Genomic DNA, 21548 nt, shown 5'->3' with positions numbered 1-21548 from the left:
GGCTCGGGCGACTTGGCTACTCTCGGCTGCTCTAGTCCTGCAAAGGGAACTGAGTTCCTGCTGTGAAAAAAGTGCAGGAACTCCGTTCCCACGCGGTCCCGCAGGACTTGAGCCCTGCTAGTACACCTTACTAACCAATCCGTGACTACTGCTCCTCTCTGCCATCCCTTCACTGGCTTCCCCTACCCCAGCACATAAAATTCAAAATACTAACCACAACATACAAGGCCATCCACAATATAGCCCCCAGCTACATCACCAACCTCATCTGCGGATATCACTCAAATCATCATTGCTTCTCCCAAGACCTCCTGTTCTCTAGCTCCCTTGTTACGTTCTCCCATGATTGGCTCCAGGACTTCCTCAGAGCCTCTCCCATCCTCTGAAACTCCCTGCCCCAGTATGTCCAGTCAGCCCCTAACCTGCCTGCCTTCTGGCAATCCCTGGCTCATTTACATACCTGAGCCACATCCATCAGATCACCCCCTGCAGCTATTACCTTTTGTACCACCTCTCCCTCCCTTTAGATTGTAAGCTACATGAGCAGGGCCCTCCTATTCCTTCTGTATTGAACTGTAATGTAATTGTATTTCCCCCCTCTATACTGTAAAGCGCTGTGAAAAACTGTTGGTGCTATATAAATCCTGTATTATAATAATAAATCTAGGTATACACGGGCTGAAAATCTGTAAAAAAAGGTTGGTTCAGCAGTTACTGGCCAACTTTTGCCCAATGTGTACAGCTCTTCTTCCAACAGAAGCCAGACAGAACAACAAGAATTCTGGAAAACCAGCGGCTGATTGGCATCTGATCAGCGTTTGCAGCCAATGGTTGCGAGCGCTGACCGGTGTGTTCTGGTGGGGGGCTGTCCCCCTATCACAGCACAATAGCACAGGGGAGAGATCGGTGTACTAGCATCACATAGTTAGAACAGCGTCCTTCCCTTTTTTTTTTGTCTAGCCCACCGGGTTGAACGGAAAAAAACTTAACGTGTGTACCAAGCATAAGAAGGGTTGATGTACACTACTAACATGGTCAATAATTAGCTTACAGGGTTTTGTTAAAGGTGGGGGAAATTGGAAAAAAATTGTGGGAATTATTTCAGGCCTCCCTCTTTCATTTAAAATCACATTAATATAACAGTTAAATAAAAGAATTTATGTGAAAAAAGTAAAAAAATATACTTGCCTTACTCCTGGCCTCCTGCTACAGTACTTTCAGGATCTTGCAGGAATGATTGTGACATAACCCTACCCTGGGTTTTTTACATATTAAGAGCAGACTGTGGGCTATATTGTTGATGTTGAAGTGATCTGGTGGCTAATGCCAGATCCCCAGTTAGTTTGTTTCTGTTTGTAAGCAAAGGGGCCAGGGAATCTGAGAGATGTCATTTCCCAAGTATGTTCAAGTTCATATTTGATCAATAATGTCACACAGGATTCCCAGCCGGTTTGTTTGATATACTTGTACAAACCGTACAAAGCTGCGAATGGGCTGGGTTCAAGTCAAACACATGTTCAACCCAAACCCAAAGCTCATCTTTTTTTTATATATACATTTTTTTCACTCAGATAGTAGTATAGTTTTGCATATAACTACATCAATACAACACATCCACTATTTTACACATAGCATTATCTTGACAGATGTCGATTAACATTCCTCATAGTCTTATACATTTTGCATTAACTGACTTTTCATTTACATACACTTTCCCATTAATTTCCTAAAAATACGTCTAACCTCTACCCTTGTTGCACTTTCGTTAACTCTGGCCACGCCCTGGTTTTCCTCCATACCACAGTATCGAAGCAGAACAGCAAACAAGAAAGAAAAAAAAAGGGAATTAATTAGCAGAAATTCATACAGAAGTAGAAAATAGAGAGAGATAAAAAAAGAAGGCAGAGAGAGAGAGAAGAGGGACACTCCCCCCATACCTCTCCCCACCATCACCCTCCCCCGAACGCCCCCCCCCCCCCACATAGCACATATAAAGCTCGGGCCGGATTCAGAAAGCCTGGCGTTACTTTGTGCGGGCGTAACGTATCTCAGATACGCTACGCCGCCGTAACCTAGTGAGGCAGGTTCTGTATTCAGAAAGAACCTGCGCCCTAAGTTACGGCGGCATAGCGTATGTGGTCCGGCGTAAGCCCGCGTAATACAAATTATCCAGGCAGTGGGCGTGTTGTATGTTAATCAAGGCTGACCCCACGTAAATTAAGTTTTTGACTTACGGCGCATGCGCCGTCCGTGAACGTATCCCAGTGCACATGCTCCAAATTACGGCGCAAATAGTCAATGCTTTCGACGTGAACATAACTTACGTATAGCCCTATTCACGAAAGACTTACGCAAACAACGTAAACTACGCAAAATTCGATGCTGGCCCGACGTCCATACTTAACATTGGCTAGGCCTCATATAGCAGGGGTAACTTTACGCCGGAAAAAGCCTTACGTAAACGATGTAAAAAAATGCGCCGGGCGGACGTATATTTCTGAATCGGCGTATCTACCTAATTTGCATATTCAACGCGGAAGTCTAGGGAAGCGCCGTAAATATTGCACCCTAAGATACGATGGCGTAGGAGACTTACACCGCTCGTATCTAGGCAACATTGAGGCGTATCTGATTCTATGAATCAGGCGCCGAGATGCGACGGCCCGCATTCGGAGTTACGACGGCGTATCTGGAGATATGCCGACGTAACTCCTTTCTGAATCCAGGCCCTCATCTTTACTATGCAGTACATAAAGACATTTTATATAAAAAAAAAATTCTTACCAACCTGCTCAGACTTTGCCTAAATTACAAATATCAATGATCTGTTATAATATAACTATTAAGTAGCCAAAATAGCAGTAACATTAAAAAATAAACGTTGCCATTACCAACAGAAATGCAGGAAGGTAATCAGCCCCTTAACAACTGAACTCAAGTTGGATATAAAGACACACATTAAAGCAGCTCTGTATCCACTAGTACTTGATATTGTATTTTTTAGATCAAAAGCTGGGTAAGTCCTGAACTTTTACTTGGTAGCAGCCTCTTGCAATCCCCTGTACAGACTGAGATAGGAAGAAGCAGCTCAAGGACCACTCAGCTGTTCTGCAGTGTTCCAGTGCTAACAATGAACATGCTGATAAGAAGAGAGAACAAAGAGAGTAACAAATAATATATCAGTGTACTGCTCCTCTGTTTACTGTCCAGTCAGAGTCTTAAGAAAGGGCAAGGCGTTTAAGTGTTACTTAACTGCAGTAGAGAAAAATCTGGTTTTCTGCCCTTCCAGACAGTGCAGTATGGATTAACAGAGCTGTGTACATATTAGAACTGGGTAAAACAGCCTCCTATATGCAGTATGTATTTTATCTTTGTATGTTGCAACCTTCAGTTTTGCTTTTAAGACTTCAAGCTTGCATTGTGCTTTAGGAGTGCAGCTATACTTTAAGACATAACAGCTCTACTAATTACATCAACTTTTTATGGACAGTTTATTTATGTATTTTTTTATTTTATTTACAGTGAACTTATTGGATTCACGGTCTGTGATGGGTGATCTTGGATGGATAGCATATCCAAAAAATGGGGTAAGGTTTTACATTATGAATACAATTGTTTGCTAATAAAAATGTATGAAGTAAAGGTACGTATTACATTTATCCTTCAAGAAATTACACAAAGCCTCATGCACACAGGAAGAAAAGATGTGGCTGATGGAGGTGTTTGGATTTTTTTTTATGCCTCTAAAGGCAGTTCAGTGTTAGCCTATGTGACCATGCAAATCAGCTATTTACATCAGTATTTTAAGAGTAGCGTTTAGAGGCATTAAAAAAAAAGCATCAAAGCTGCACTTAGAGAAAGCGTAATTTACACATGTAAAAATGCGTATGAGCATAACTGTATTCCAGTCACCAGAATAAATTCATATTCTGGCCAGTAGAATGCATTTAAACTTGACTCTTGTACATACACGTAAAAAACGGGAAAATAGAAAAATAAAGCTTTAAATGTCACAACCAATAAGGTGTCAAAGCCCTGTGTTAAACCGCTGAATTTCTTGAACCATAATGTGTTTCTTAATACATTTCTTTTGATAGAGTAAGGAAGAGCTAAAGCATCTAAATCCTCCCAAACAATAAAACAAATGCCTTCCTATATAAAGGAGACGAGGAGTGGACAAGGGGCATGTAGTTCCAACCAGCAAAACAGCCTAGTTACAACCATGGCTTCCTTCACAAATACATCGGAGTGAATGAGTGTGTCAACCTTAGGGACAGCAAATGTGTGAAAAAAAAAGAATAAAATAAAACTTTCGCAACCACTGCATCTAAGGACTGATAAGCTCACATTTGTTTTTGGGTTTAAATAGTTTGTGTGCTGTTTTCTCTACTTTTTGTCCAAAAATACAGCAGGAAGGGAGAAGAGATCTCTCCAGCATAAGGGAAATTATCTTCCAGAGAGTTGTCAAATGTTAGGACAAATAGTGAATCTCTCTAATAGAAACACAATAATAAAGACACAACAGAGGTTCCAAACCTTCTCCACACAATCCAAAAACAAACAACCAACAACAAAAAAAAAGATATTAGCTACACTCTTCCTACCACAACTCAGTCCAAAAGGCAAACTTTTTTTTTTTTACAACTTCTCAGCATGATGTTGGTAGGATATTTTCAAATATGTATAATATATATTTTATATACCGTATATTCGAGTATAAGCCGACCCGAGTATAAGCCTAATTTTATCACAAAAAAATTAGAAAACGTATTGACTCGAGTATAAGCCTAGGGTGAGAATGCAGCTACTGTAAGCGGAAAAGAGGGTAAACAATGCCCATTTGCAGCTTCACTGTGCCCATTTGCACGCCTCATGGGCAAAGAAAAGGCATTCAGTGATGCAGTAATTTCCTCAATGTGGGTAATATAACTGTGGACTTTATTCTTCCCCACATTTAGTTTCTGTACACATTGCTCTATTTGTCGTTAATTTTTAACTTTCTTAGCAATTTCTTTTTCTGTAGAATCTTCCCCGGGGTCACCAGATTCCAACCATCTACTTAACACATGGGCATGCCTGTTGTGTACCTGTATTTTTGTCGGGTTGCGGGCGTCCATTTTTCAAAAGTCGTGGCTTCCTTCTGGTCCCGTTTCATGATAGGCGTTTGACACTGTGTTCCGCTACCGCCTATCCCGGAGGTCCTCTCATCCTCGTACTCAGTTTCCCAGCAGACACTGTGTTCAGTGTTCCTCCAATCACAAACCTTCTTTCATCCTCGGACAAGAGGACAAGAGGTCGTCCATGATAGGCGGAACACTGACCACAGTGTCTGCTGGTAGAGTCCGAGGATGAGAGCACCTCCATGATAGGCAGTAGTGGAACACAGTGTCAAATGTCTATCACGGACCAGGAGGAAGCCGCGACTTTTGAAAAATGGAAGCCCGCGACCCGACAGGTACACTGACTTGAGTATAAGCCGAGGGGGCTATTTTCAGCCCTTAAAAATACACATATCTGTAATAAACTATTACAAAATGTAATTCCTCCACAAGGTAATGGTGTTTGTTGTGATTAATGTTTACCTAGCTACAGTAAGTGAGCAAAGTAAAGCTATTTTCAATCGTCCAATCACGTGCAAACAAATCCCATCTTTTTTTGGGATTTGCATATGATTGGATAGTCAGAGCGAACACAGGCTTCGCTTTATATAAGCTGTTTACATAGGCGTCACAAATATAATTCGAATCATGGAAAGGGGGGCTTCTTCCAAAGTGCCAGATATATGCAACCCAATGTTTGTGCAAGTAGTGTGTGCATAGTGTGCTCCAAGCCCTGAGATCAAGCTGTCACCGACAGATCTTGGTCTCAATTTAACGATTAGGAGGTGGGAGGACTGGTTTCCAATCACAATTGCTGTGATTGGCTGTCAAAGTGACCCTTCACTAAAACATGGTCCTGTACTTCAGAAATTGAGAAAAAGCTATATGGTATCTTTTTCTTCTAGTCAGAAAAAAAACAATAAATAAATAAACAAACAAATGAATGTAATTTGGCTAGGTCAGGACTTGATCTAGGTTAGTGTCAGGGTCAATCGGTTGGGATCAAAGGTCAGGGTCAAAGGATAGGGTCAGAATGTTTTAGGTAGGAAAAAAAACTTTTCCGAGGCTGGGTTCACATATGAACTGCATGCAGCTCACAGCAGGGGTCTGGTGCATCCTGGTTCACCGTTTCAGGTCCAATTTCAGCCCAAATTTTGGGCTGAATTCGGACCTGAAACAGACCAAAAGATGCACAGTGTTTTTGTGCAAAATGCACCGGACCTGCTGCGGAGATATGTGAACTGGCTCCATAGAGCGTCGGTCAAATTCTCCTGCTATTGTGAATTGGATTCGGGGAACCCAGCCTGAGTGTCACTGTCAGTGCATTTTAGGTAAAATAAGAAATGAAAATACGCATTATTTTTGGCACATATACACATATAGGGGATTGTCGTGAATGCCAGAGGTAGGAGAAAGTTATTTTGGGATGGGTCATGGTCATGGCAAGAAATATGCAGCTTAAAGTTTCAACATATATGTGGTGCGGCCCTAGTGCTAATTCGCTGCAAATTTAAAAAGAGTCCTGTGCGTTTTTTAAGCACTGCAGTGCTGTTCAGATGCAAATTCCAGGCTATTGCCTTCTTTGGGAATGCCTTCTATATGAATCGCATATCTAATCCGTTTTGAACACAAATTTGTTTAAAATAGATAAACCAACAGCATGGGGGTCCCCCCATCCCATCCCAGGCCCAGATTCCAATAAGCCCCCAGCCCGCAGACCCCCACAACCACCGACCAGGGTTGTGGGGAAGAGGCCCTTGTCCCCATCAACATGGGAATAAGGTGCTTTGGGGTGGGGGCAGAACCTAACCTAACCTAGCCTAACACATTTCAGATGTTAAGATTTGTTTTACCTTCAGGCATTAAGGGTTAATAAGCTAAGTAGACTTTTCAAGTAAATAACCTTTATCAATTGTATCCTTAATCTTTTATTAGAATACTCTTATCTGACATTGCGGAGCCTGTGCAGGGAGACCAATGCTTTCACAAAGAGCCATTCTCTGCATCATTGTAGCAGGACACAGGCCTGTCTACTCAGAATGTGGCTGCTGTTTTTAAAAAAAAAAAAACTAATGCCGTATACACATGATCGGAGTATCCGATGGTCTAAAATCCGATGGATTTTTTTATCGAAATTCCGTTCAAGCTGTCTTGCATACACACTGTCAGACTAAATTCCGACCGTCCAAAACGCGGTGACTTAAAACAATACGACGAGCCGAGAAAAAAGAAGTTCAATCCTTTCGAGTATGCGTCGAATTGATTCTGAGCATGCATGGATTTTTCTCCGACTGAATTCAACACAAACAATCGGAATTTCTCGTCTGATTTTTTTCCATAGGAAGAATTTAACCACTTAAGCCCCGGACCTTTAGGCAGCTAAATGCCCAGGCCAGGTTTTGCGATTCGGCACTGCGTCGTTTTAACAGACAATTGCGCGGTCGTACGACGTGGCTTCCAAACAAAATTGGCGTCCTTTTTTCCCCACAAATAGAGCTTTCTTTCGGTGGTATTTGATCACCTCTGCGGTTTTTATTTTTTGCGCTATAAACAAAAATAGAGCGACAATTTTGAAAAAAAATCAATATTTTTTACTTTTTTTACTTTTTGCTATAATAAATATCCCCCAAAAACATATATAAAAACATCTTTTCCTCAGTTTAGGGCGATACGTATTCTTTTACCTATTTTTGGTAAAAAAAATCGCAATAAGCGTTTATCGATTGGTTTGCGCAAAATTTATAGCGTTTACAAAATAGGGGATAGTTTTATTGCATTTTTATAAAAAATTTTCTTTATACTACTAATGGCGGCGATCAGCGATTTTTTTCGTGACTGCGACATTATGGCGGACACTTCGGACAATTTTGACACATTTTTAGGACCATTGTCATTTTCACAGCAAAAAATGCATTTAAATTGCATTGTTTATTGTGAAAATGACAGTTGCAGTTTGGGAGTTAACCACAGGTGGCGCTGTAGGAGTTAGTGTTCACCTAGTGTGTATTTACAACTGTAGGGGGGTGTGGCTGTAGGACTGACGTCATTGATCGAGTCTCCCTATAAAAGGGATGACTCGATCGATGCAGCCGCCACAGTGAAGCACGGGGAAGCCGTGTTTACATACGGCTCTCCCCGTTCTTCAGCTCCGGGGAGCGATCACGACGGAGTGGTTATAAATGAATAGCCGCGCCGTCGTCCCGGATCGCGACCCGCGGGTATCCGACCACCGCATGTAGCCCGGGGGGGGTCCCGATCGGACCCCCGACCCGCGGAAAGGCGGGGACGTACCTGTACGCCCATCTGCCTGTACGTGCCATTCTGTGGACGTAGATATACATGCGGCGGTCGGGAAGTGGTTAAAGCATGTTCTATTTTTTTACTCTGATGGAGGAAAGTCTGATGGGGCCCACACACAATCGGAATTTCCAATGAAACAAGTCCATCTGACTTTTTTCATCGGAAAATCCGATCGTGGATTTGTGGCATAAGACTTTGCACACCTTTTGTTTTTATGCACCTGGAATATATTGTGCTTTTTTAACCACTTAACCCCTGGACCATATTGTTGGTCAAAGACCAGAGCACTTTTTGCCAATCCGGCACTGCGTCGCTTTAACTGACAATTGTGCGGTCGTGCGATGTGGTTTCCAAACAAAATTGGCGCCCTTTTTTTCCCACAAATAGAGCTTTCTTTTGGTGGTATTTGATCACCTCTGCGGTTTTTAGTTTTTTGCGCTGTAAACAAAAATAGAGCGTCAATTTTGAAAAAAAATTATATTTTTTACTTTTTGCTGTAATAAATATCCCCCAAAAATATATAACATTTTTTTTTTTTTTTCTCAGTTTAGGCTGATACGTATTCTTCTACATATTTTTTGTAAAAAAAAAATCCCAATAAGCCTTTATTGATTGGTTTGCGCAAAAGTTATAGCGTTTACAAAATAGGGGGTATTTTTATGGCATTTTTATTAATATATATTTTTACTAGTAATGGCGGTGATCAGTGTTTTTTTTCGGGACTGCAACATTATGGCGGACACTTCGGACACTTTTGACTAATTTTTGGGACCATTTGCATTTTTATAGCGATCAGTGCTATAAAAATGCATTGGATTACTATAAAAATGCCACTGGCAGGGAAGGGGTTAACACTAGGGGGCGGGGAAGGAGTTAAATAAGTTCCCTGGGTGTGTTCTAACTGTAGTAGGGTGGCCTCACTAGGGGAAATGACTGATCGCTGTTCATACATTGTATGAACAGACGGTCAGGCATTTCTCCCCTGACAGGACCGGGAGCTGTGTGTTTACACACACAGCTCCCGGTCCTCGCTCTGTAACGAGCAATCGCGGGTGCCCAGCGGCGATCGCGCCCGCCAGGCACGCGCACTGGAGTCAGGGACAAGCAGGGGTCGCTTAGAGAGCCGACGTTATACTACGTGCTCTCGCGCAGGGGAGCCGACCTGCCGCCGTAGAACAGCGCGGCTGATCGGCAAGTAGTTAAACTAAAAGTTCAGTTACCCTTAAAGTGGTTGTAAACCTCACACATGAAATATGAAGAAAAACAAAAAAACATCCTTCCCTACTGTGTACTTATCTCTCTCCAAAGCTCTGAGTGGCATTTTTTTTCTCTGCTGTCTTGTTCTTCTGTTATCAGCATGAATCACTTTTGGCAGCTTTTCCTGACACCAAGAGTTAAAAAGGTGACTGTGAGGGAGCTGCAGCACACAGCCTGTGACTTATCCACAACTGCACATGTCCTCCATACTGTGTGAAGGGGGGTTTGTCCCTTCTCCCCAATCAGGGCTCAAAGCTGTGCCTGAGATTACTTTAGATCTACCCGCACACTGCTAGAACTAAGAAGAAATTCCCTCTTTGTGTTTTTGGATCAATCTATGAAAGAGATGGTTGTAGATACACAGCTACATCTTATGTAGGAGGATTTGTTTCATCTTTGTGCATCACCTAATGCTAGTCACTTCACTGGGTATATGTATTTCACAACCACTTTAAACGCAGGCTTGGATTTGTGGAGTCACATATGCTTTGTTTATTAAAATGTTTATTCATTTTATATTTATTTTATTATGCATATTCATTTCATGCAAGGTGCATAGAACTGCACATGTTACATACATAAATTGGTTCATGGGATGTATCGGTAAAATCTTTCCATGTCCTTCTCGACAACAAAAATGCTTTATATCTTGCTTTCCCTGTTAACATGTTTAGGCCTCAGGGTGAAGGGCGTTTATCATCCACTGTTTATGTACACGTATTCAGTAAAGCAGAACAGCAAAGCTGTTATTACCAAATATTGTTTCGCACACATGGGTTCACAGTACATATGAAATCCATATTTGTTTGCTTTGCACAAGATTTGGCTGCAGTGTTATTGTAACCTCTGATGGGTTATTTGATTTTACAGCTGCCAATGGTTCTGTTATGTGGTATAACTCCAATTTTTAATTAAGTCATCCGGAATAATGGAGCTATCAAGCAGCTTCCGCCTTTCCAAATCTCTTTGACACTACTGTGGGTGCAGAACGTTACACCCATGTGCGTAAACCGATTTAATCATTTTACAGCCAGCTCCCACCCTTATGACCCATTTGCTTTGCTTATCATGCTGATTTTATTTCCCACTATTTACATTTCGGAAAGTACAATTGCTTCCTTTAAGAAAATACACATCTGCTTACTGTAGGCAGTCGGATTCCTTTGAAGGATTCTGGGAGTTTTGTGCACAGTATGGGAGATTACTTTTTATTTTTTTAGTCCGCAGAGAGTAAGGAGTATGCGGTGGGCATGCCGCATAAAGTGTTCTGTTTCAAACAGCATTATAAACATTCCTTTCATCACCAGTGCAAAAAGGTTGTCTGATTCTGCCAGAGCAATCCTAACTGGATAAATTAAATGACACAATTTAAAAAAGATATAAAGAGATAGCAGACAAACACGTTTTCAGAATAGTGCGCTATTGGCATAGTGTCAGAAATAGCAGGGGGCATTTGATCTGGAAGATGAATAAATTACCAAGGGTTGATCCATTTCATCTTTAAACTGTATTATACTGCTTGGAGCTGTTCTAATCTATCCATGGAAAAAATGAGATAAAAAAAATGTTAGATTTATCACAAAATTTGCATGCAGCGTGTCAACGTAGTAGTGGCGGGTTTAATACTACAGATTAGATGTAGACCTAGCATCTGTCACTTTCTAACCTGCTTCACACCAAGAATTGATTTACTTGCTCATAGCCACAACAATACCTATTTACTTTTTAAAGACTGAAACAGTTAAAGTGATTGTAAAGGCTCACTTTTTTCCTATAAAAATAATAAACATGCAATACTTACCTGCGCTATTGCAGTGGATTTACACAGATCAGTCTGGATCCCCCTCTTCTCGGGTCCCTCTTCTGTGATCCTGTTCCATCCCTCCTATTCAGTGGCCCCACAGCAAGCAGCTTGCTATGGGGGCACCCAAGCTGAGTCACAGATCACTGTGTCCATTCAGACACGGAGCCCTGACCTGCCCCCCCCCATCCCCTGATTGGCTAGCTGATTGACAACAGTGGGAGCCAATGGTGCCGCTGATGTGTCTTAGCCAATCGGGAAGGAGAATCTCAGATGACTGAGACACTAGTGGACATCGCCAGACAGAGAGGGAGCTCAGGTAAGTGTTAGGGGGTGCTGCTGCACAAAGAAGGCTTTTTTATCTTGTTCAATATTTTTATTGTAAGGAATATAAAATATATATAAGGCCTTGTACACACGACCGAGTTTCTCTGCAAAAACCAGCAAGAAACTTGCTGGGAGATATTTTTTTGCAGAGGAAACTGGTCGTGTGTACATTTTCGTCGAGGAAACTGTCGAGAAACTCGACGAGCCAAAAAGAAAGCATGTTCTCTATTTCCTTGATGGGAATGGAGAAAATTGGCTTGTCGAGTTTCTCGACGGCTTCACAAGGAACTCGACGAGCAAAACGATGTGTTTCGCCCGTCGAGTTTCTCGGTCGTGTGTACGAGGCCTAACAGTAATAGTACAATTAGTGCTAGTAGTAAAACATAGACATAGAGAGTCACAAGTAATCTCACAACTGCAAAAATTAGAATAAACAAAGTAATACTGCGATGTAGTGGAACAAATGGTTTCAGGTGTGAGTATAGAGAACACAGGGGTTAAAGTCATAACGCCATCAGGTGATCCAATGCCGTTAGGCATCGGTAGACAAATGGGAGGAACGCTAAACAAGGTAAGCAGGGGGTGTAAGAACAATAAAGAAGGGAGAGAGAAGGAGTGAAGTGGGGGCAGTGGGGGTAGAAGTTGATATAGGTCTTGCCAGCACTTCCCAAACTGACTGCTAAGTACGAGGGTTTTTCATCACCACAAGCATTTTGTCAGGTTTATCATTGTCATAAAAAAAAGCTGCATCACCTTATGCATACAAGAACCTTTAAAATATGAATTATGAATGATATTCATATATCATATGATATTCATATAAATGTTAAAATATGAATGGGTTCTGTGCAATGCCTGCAATATAATATCAAGCTATGTACAGACTTCTAGGAAAAACAATGAGCCAAACAGGAGCAGGGTGATAATGATCAGGCTATCCAAAATTGATATTTTAGTTTTTGGTAGCACCGTTATTTTTTTTAAATCCCTTAGCACTATGGTAAGTATCTGTGTTTATAAATCTAGCTCTGCTGCCAGTGTTAAAAATGGGATGGGGGTAGGCTCAATCTTACCGAATTTTTATGTTAAAATGTATTATAATATTTACTTCCAAAGTGGATGGTTACAGAGCCATAAAGTATGGCGGGAAGATTTTGCCACTGGAATCCCCAAAAGACGTTTTACAAACCCCCAGGATTCAACTTCCAACTAAATTATCACATTTAGATTATAACTATTGGCAACATTGTAATGGGTAATTAAAGCGAGGGTTCACCCCCCAATTTTTTTTTAACATGACATTTAGCCGAGTTGTCCGAATGACAATCGGCTGTTTTTTTTTCAGTGCCGTACATACTGTATTTTCACAGCCGCTTCCGGGTATGTAATCTGCGGGACTTGGCGTTCCTAATTGATTGACATCCTTCCGACCGGCGCATACAGCGCGTCACGAGTTGCCGAAAGAAGCTGGACTGCGAGTCGGCTCTATACGGCGCCTGCGCACCGACGTTTGGCTTCTTTCGGCAACTCGTGACGCGCTGTATGTGCCGGTCGGAAGGATGTCAATCAATTAGGAACACCCAGTCCCACACATTACATACCCAGAAGCGGCGGTGAAAATACGGTATGTATGGCACTGAAAAAAAAAAAACAGTCATTCTGACAACTCCGCTGAATGTCATGTTAAAAAAAAAATTTTTGGGGTGAATCCCTGCTTTAAATACAAATGATGTAGTTCATCTTAACGATTTTAGGATTCAAGCGTAATTATCATTGATAGATTATATAAGGGACAATCTGACATTTGTTTTTAGTGGCACAAATATGGCATTCATAAGAGGAAAATGTGCATTGAATTACATTCCAATAATCTTAAAGGGTCAGTTCACCTTTTCAGAAATTAAAAATTACCCTACACCCTCCCTACCCCCCGGTAACTACTAAAATTACCTCTGTGAGTGATACAGTTTCACCATTAATTTTTCCCAAGGTCTTTGGGGTGGATCAAAGTAGTTTTAATTGGTCAGCACAGTCATGTGCTGGTGCTGTCCAATAAGAACCGCTCTGATCCATCCTGGCTTCCCTGGGGAAAGAAAAGCAAGACCAGTGCAGTTTTCAAGTCCCAGGACAGCTGGACCAGGCTGTGTGAATGGTGAAACAGCGAGGAATGGGTGGGGGAGGGGGTTGTAGGGTTGTTTAGCTTGCCTTTATATTTTTTGTGAAGAGGCAGACTCAGGCCGCGTACACACGGTCGTTCCAAACCGATGAGAATGGTCCGACGGGCCATTTCCATCAGTTCACCGCTGAAGTGGCCTGATGGTCTGATGTGCGTACACACCATCGTTCCAAAAAACGATCGGGTCAGAACGCGGTGACGTCAAACACACAACGTGCTGAATAAAACAAAGTTCAATGCTTCCAAGCATGCGTCGACTTGATTCTGAGCATGCGAGGGTTTTGAACCGATGCTTTCTGTACTAACCATCGATTTGGACCGATCGGGCAGCGGTCCATCGGTTCGATTTTAAAGCATGGTTTAAAATTTTGAACCGAAGGAAAACAGACCGATGGGCTATACACACGGTCGGTTTGGACCGATGAAACTGAACCTCGGTCCATTCTCATCGGATTTGTCCGAACGTGTGTACGCAGCCTTACACTTTAAGGAGAAGTACTTGTTGTTTATACTTTGCATTTTATTATATACATCACTACACAAGTGTTTGAGTTGGTGATCAAAGATTTGATGATTTTTGTGTAAGAGAACAGTGGTACATAGGATTAAATTTTTTGAAAAGGCATAACAGCTAAGAAATTAGCATTTTAAAATTGTTCATAATGCCAGCCTTCATAGGTTGTCAGTAGAGATTTTTTTAAGGGATAATAACATGTTATTTATGATTGCTTCTAGCACCAGTATTTGACTGTATGAACAAAAATACAGTGTATATGTTATAATAGGATGTAATGTATATGTTTTTTTAGACAATGTATGCTGTCTTTCTTTCACAGATTTTTTTTTTTTAATGCTATGTTCTATTGTATCATTCTCTAGAGGTTAAAAATGAGTGCAGTCTAGATTAGTCAGCATGCTTCATGAGCACAGTAATGTGTTTCTGTGCTGCCCTAACTGTAGCTTGCTATTTAGAAGAGCTGGCATAGTTGCTTAGCCAGTGCAGTGCAGACTTTATGGAACAAGGGCCCCTAGGGAGAACAAGAGGAATGAAAGCAAAAAAAGGATTTTTTTTTGGCACACCAGAGTCATGTTGCATCCCTGTCACGGTAAATGGCATATCCAGGGCACCGGAACTACAAAAATGTGGCATTGGACTCACAGAATTAGAATTTTTTTTAAAAGAATCAGGCTACATTATATTTATTTAAAAGAATGCTATGAATGTTATAGTTAAACCATGATATAGCTTTTATCTGTATAATGAAAGATCCACAATAATATTGCACATATGCCTACTGTAGAGCTGATTCACAATGTATGGAGTAAAATATGGCACTAACATTGGCATTACTATAATCAAAGTTAGATTTTAGTTATCAACGCTTTGCAATGCAATGTGATAACAGGTCAGGTTATTGTGAGTGGGCTAAACAAAATCTCTTTATTAAAATATTGTAAAATACAGTATTATTTTCTTAAATGTCCACCCAAACATACTATTTCAGTTCTGTATAGGGCCTGCAACCTCAGCCTGTGGCATGTTATGTATCTTAGATTCTCAGACAGTGAGATCTTTTTGCTGTAATTCCTGACTCTGTTTCATTATACCTGGTAGTTTTAGGTGTATGCACCCACCTTTGTATAATCCACCACCTCCATTTGCATTTTCCGTAATATATAATACATAAGGAATCCATCAAGGGGATTGTTGGGAACCATCGTATGACTCATTTACACGTGTGTATTGATCTGTACACCCATGCGAAGGGGCCATCTGTGCAGAATGCAGAGGTTTTCTACATACATACTCCATTCTGATCCATGCATCGGACCTGTATTGTAGTACATTCATGTGTGGTGATCCATGTAGGTTTATTTAACCAGTCATTGATTTGAACAGACTGCCTGCAGGTGTCTGAACAGAACACCTGTGCATCCCATGCAGGTGAAGATAGTCTCTTTGCATGGATGTACAGATCAACATGCCTGTGTGAATGAGGCCTATGAGGGTTCACAATCTCCTTAATGGATCTTTTATCCAACATATATTATATAAAATGGTAGATGGTGGGACACATAAGGGTGCACAGTTAACATTACCAGGCCAATTTGATGCTATAGTGACCAGAGCAGGTTTACAGACCAGAAACTCCAACCCTAAAAGATTTCACTAACACTTCTTGCAGATGTAACTATAGTAAAGCGGTAGTCAGAAAAAAAGAGGTAATTTAAAGTTAATCTGACCTGGCCTAAAATGTGATTAAGGTAACAACAGTTTAAAAGAAAAATAACTAGCAAGCCCCCAATAAAAAGTAGAGACAGCATGAAGAAAACCTTGAAAAATCTACTAAAACAAATGTCACTGTAAAAATATAAACTTAGTCTACCTGGGTGGTGTACAGGGGTCAGTAGGATGTAGGGCAGTGTACAGGGTTCAGTAGTATGTATGGCTGTGGTCAGGGGGGCATGGTACTGGAGGGGTCAGGAGGGCACAAAGCAAAGAGGTCATGAGAGTATGGTACTGGGAGATTAGGAGGGCATAGTACAGGGGGATAAGGAGGGCTGGGGTCTCAAGAGGGAATGGTACTGGGGGGACAGGAGGGTACGGTATTGGGGGGATCAGAAGGGAATAGTACTGTGCTGTCAGGAGGGCATGGTGCTGGAACATCAGGAGAGCTGTGGTGTCAGGAGGACTGGGTATAAGGAGGGCATGGTGCTGTGGCATCAGGAGGGCTGGAGTGTTAGGATGGCACAGAAGTTTTTTTTATTTCAGAGTGGTGCAGGAGTGGTGCTGATCTCTGCCAGCAATTCTCTTTCACCTTCCCACATGGTATCCTTGGATCGGGGAGGAGGGCCGGTGGTGATCAGCATGCAATATGCGTATTAAGAGCTTGGGTGTTCGAAGAAGAGCCCAAACCTGCCTGAGCTATTCCGGAGACTAATGCGGCTGTCTCTGCAGATAGGGATAGCATGAGCATGTGCCATTCTGAAAAAAAGACAGGGAGGGCAACAGTGGGACGTTTTTGCGGTCTACCTGTCACCTGCCCGTGATCGACGGGTTGCCCGACCGCGCCTTAAAGTGTATTTACATTTTGGAGCAAAATTTTGGAAAATACCATCACATGTTTGGTATGTGTTCACACAGCATACCTACAAAAATAATAATAATATATACTTTTAACTTTTTCAATGTTTTTGAGGAGAGGTGTCATGGTTCACTGCAAGCTCAGCATGATCCTTCCCAATAGCTGGGCTGTTGTGTTCTCATAAACATACAACAAAGAAGTCCAGCTTCTAACCTTTAACGTTTTGCTAAGACTGAAATGGGTTGATTTACTAAAATTGGAGAGTGGAAAATCTGGTGCAGTTATGCATAGAAACCGATCCGTTTCTATTTTTTTTTTGTCAAAGCTTAACTAAACAAGCTGAGGTTAGAAGCTGAATGGCTACCATGCACAGCTGCATCAGACTTTGCACTCTCCAGTTTTAGTAAGGCTACTTTCCGTTTTGCCGATGGTTTTAACCCTTTTTTTGGCAGCTAGCGGGGTTAAAAGCGCCCCGCTAGCGGTCAAATAGCGCCACAAAAATGACGGTAAAGTGCTGCTACACATAGCGGCACTTTACAGCCAACGGCGCAACGCCTCGGTGTGAAAGTAGCCCTACTCTCTCCCACAGTGTTCAAATCTAGTACAACTGATAAGATGATATCTGCTCTGCACAGTACAGATGCGGTTATGTAAACACAGCTTCCTGACACTCTGTCTTTGTTGGACGTCATTTGCTAATATTAGAATTAAATCATTGGAACGTTCCTGTGGTGTGTAACCATTCTTTTCTTCCTATTGATCATTGGTGGCGAGCTGTGGCTTGCACCCAGCGCACCCTGAGTGTAGTGATTGCTCACTTGGAGCGGCGTCTTCCTTGTTTGAATCTTCTAACAAAAGGTGTGGAGGATAAAACATATTGAAAGGTACTTCAGAAAATTAATATGTACAATCTGGAGGAAGGGAAAGGGGAGACATGTTTTAAACCTTTAAATACATCAAGGGGGTGTATAAGGTTCAGGAGGGCAGTTTTTTCAATATGAAACCAAAATCAGGAACACGGGGACATGAACTCAAACTAACTGCAAGAAAGTTCAAAACTAATCTTAAAAAGTATTATTTTAATGAAAGGGTAGTTAATGCTTGGAATAAACTTCCAGCAAAGGTAGTGAGACAGTCAACAGTAAATGGCTTCAAACATGCTTGTGACAAACATAGATCTATAAAAATAAATGGGCAGACTAATTTTTTTTCTGCTGTCACTTTTCTATTTTTCTGTGTATGGTTAGCATAACAGTGCGAAAGCCTAATCTGCAACTGGAAAGAAGTTAAAGAGAAAGTAAAGCCTCTGTAAAAAAAAAAAAAAATACACCTTGCAAGACAAAGGCATAATGAGCTAGTATGCATAGCATACTAGCTCAATATGAATTACTTACCTGAGATCGAAGCCCCCGCAGCGGTCCTCGTTCGCCTCTTCCGTCGCTACCATCTCCCCCGGAGTGACTTCCGGGTATCGAGGCTCCGGAGCTGTGACTGGCCGGTGACGTCACTCCACTAACGGCATGATCCCATTCACTAACGGCACACTCAGTGCATCTGTGCCGTTGTCTATGGTGCGCATGCGTCGTAGACATCAGTGCTGTCTTTTTTGCAAATATCTCCTAAACCGTGAGGGTTTAGAAGATATTTGTTGCACCTACAGGTAAGCCTTAATCTAGGCTTACCTGTAGGTAAAAGTGGTCTGTACAACCACTTTAAGGCCCTGTATATAGCATGGGCCTTGGATCCAAGGATTCACATGGACACAGAGAATGATATTAAGGTCAACAAACATGTTTGCAGGCTCCCATTCTAGCTCTTTTGTTATCCTAAACTATTTTTAGGCCACATCCAGTCTAAATTCCATTTTTTCAAATTGTCCCTTATATTTTCACTGTATTATTCTGCTGGTAACACACTTTCAGTACTAGCATGGCAATCCTCTCTCAGAATTCTGCATTTGCACAATAGAAATAAGAAAAGCTCACATAACCATGCCCCTCACCAATTCTTCATAACATAGATGGGTGTGGTTCTGTAGTCCTCAACAATAGCAGAGAACAACGTAATTGATCAAATTGATAACAGTATAAGCAGAGAATACAGTAATTATCAACTCAAGTTTTTTTGTTTTTTTTGGAAAGCATGATAGGTATATTTTTTTTTTCAAATTTAACAAACTGATTTATCAAAACAACATTTAATTATTTAAACAACATTTAATAGTAAATTTAACAGACCAAAAAGACCAAATAGGGGACTCAATACACTTGAAATATAATGCAGGTGCTGTAGATGTACAGATATTTTTCTTTTCATACACGGACAGGAGATGTTTGATTCAAGTAAATGGTGCCCTTCCAACCCCAGTGAAACTAAGAGATCAGATGAGTTAGCCATCATTTGATGCATGAAATGCTTCACAGCTTCGGTACAATAATCCTAGCTACATCTGTAGTGCTTTATGAAATGCATGAAAAACACTATACTGTATGAGAAAGGGATGAAAGCAGCTAGTATTGGCCACAGTCCAGTGATTTAAAAGTAATTGCACAATTCTCTACAGTCTGCATGCTGCTATGATATATTTTGAAGTGAACATCCAGCTTGCTTATTCCCACCTTATAAGAAAAATTGCAGCGTAGTAGTAAGAGGCTATTGATGAAAGATATCCGCAGTATAAAAATGGGTACAAATAAATTCCTTTCAAATGATTCTTTTTTTTTTTTTTATATGACAGTGAACAGTATTGGATAGCTATGTAGGGAATTAATAATTAAATGGTAGGGTGGTTAGGGTAATTTAGCTTGGAATTTAAAGTACAATGATGTATATCTAAGGCCAAAATGTGAAATCATATGTCCACATTATATTTCAATTATTTCTAGCATAGGCTTATGAATTTAAATGACCTCAAAGTTTTAAACTTATTTTGTGAAGATCCCCACACATTTACTTCCTTGAAATCTGTGATATGTGCTTACTGTGCCCTGTGAGTAGGCAATGCTGTGCCACACATTTTACAGAGAGCTTGCCTTCTGAACTACAGAGGCGCTAAGAGGAGGGGTTTCAGGAGGTGGAGCCAGTGCAGGAATCACTGCTTTCAGGCAACAAGGTACCATGGGATCCATAGTCCTTAAAGCGGAGGTTCACACAAAAAGTGAACCTCCGCTTTTTGGATCCCTCCCCCCTCCGGTGTCACATTTGACACCTTTCAGGGGGAGGGGGGTGCAGATACCTGTCTAAAACAGGTATTTGCACCACTTCTGGGTTCGGATCCCCACAGGGAATCCAGCCTGGCACATCACCCCCCCCTGTCTTCTGGGACACTGTTCCCAGGAGAGAGCGGGGACCAGTGATGGCGCGCCACGATCCTCGTGCATGCGCAATAGGGAATCGGTCAGTGAAGCCGCAAGGCTTCACTTCCTGATTCCCTCACCGAGGATGGCGGAGGAAGCAGCCGAGGACCGAGCGATTGCTCAGATTCGGCTGCTGACATCGTGGGCGTGCTGGACAGGTACAGTAAGTGTCCATTTTTTAAAAATCAGCAGCTGCTGTATTTGTAGCGGCTGGCTTTTAAAACAAAAATTCAGCCGAACCTCCGCTTTAAAATGAGGGAAGCTGCAAAGCATGCAGGGAATCAAGGAAGTTGTAGAAAGATATGGCCAGCAGAAAGGCAGCACTCACAACATGAAAGGAGTTTTTTCAAGTAAGCTTATATTGAATTGGTGAATATAACCATTTGTTTATTAGTGTTGCTCACGAATATTCGTATTGCGAATATTCGGCTCGAATATGGCATATTCGAGTATTCGCGATATATTTCGAATTTCGCGGTGAATATTCGCAATTCCGAATATTCGCATTTTTTCAATTTTATTTTTAAAACAGATCACATCCTATCGACGTCTAAAAGCATTGCTGGTATGATTAGAGACCCTGGGCCGAGTAGCTAAGCTGAGGCGATCCTTTTATGTTGCCGAATTGAAAAAAAAAAATTGCGAATTTTTGCTAATGCGAATGCGAAAATGATTGCGAATTTTCGATAACTGTGGTAGGAGAACTCTGATTGTCTCTGATGCAAAAGGGGGGGGGGGCTTTGTGTATGTTTCTGTTATGAATATTTGTATGTTTGATATTATTATTTTTTGTAAGAAGGAAAAAATTGCGCATACCTTAAAAAAAGGGGAGAATACAGCAGCAACTCAAAAATGTTATACAACATAAATTAATACAAGACAGAAAATGGAGTCGCTCTACAAGAATAAAAAATATGTCTAGTGACAAGACATGTGGGCAAATTATAAAATAAGCAAGCGCAAATAACTTGTGAAATACACAGTGAAACAAATATATAAAGAAATATAGTTCCCATAATAGAAAAATAATCTTTAATAAAAATGTCTTTGATATGTGAAGTGAAAAAAAGTCCAAAGCATGCAGCATGAACGTGTTCAATCTTCAAGGTGTTTGATTGACAAACGGCTGTGACAGATGGATAGAGT

At 41.3% G+C, this 21548-nt stretch overlaps 1 protein-coding gene across 3 annotated transcripts in view; it reads left to right on the top strand.

The window, feature by feature from the left end:
- Window positions 1-3461: 3461 nt before the first annotated feature.
- The window catches only part of EPHA5 (EPH receptor A5), a 389544-nt gene continuing 371457 nt past the window's right edge, over window positions 3462-21548 (top strand). The window contains exon 1 of one of the 3 annotated variants that reach the window (XM_040324667.1): window positions 3462-3587. In XM_040324667.1, the coding sequence (XP_040180601.1) occupies window positions 3483-3587 (105 nt within the window). In that variant the 5' untranslated portion in view covers window positions 3462-3482. The remainder of the gene's footprint in view (window positions 3588-21548) is intronic. The other 2 variants (XM_040324659.1, XM_040324651.1) reach the window with 2 other exon arrangements.

The sequence above is a fragment of the Rana temporaria genome, chromosome 1, assembly GCF_905171775.1.
Source record: "Rana temporaria chromosome 1, aRanTem1.1, whole genome shotgun sequence".
Classification (NCBI taxonomy): domain Eukaryota; kingdom Metazoa; phylum Chordata; class Amphibia; order Anura; family Ranidae; genus Rana; species Rana temporaria.
This window is presented reverse-complemented; position numbering and strand designations above follow the sequence as displayed.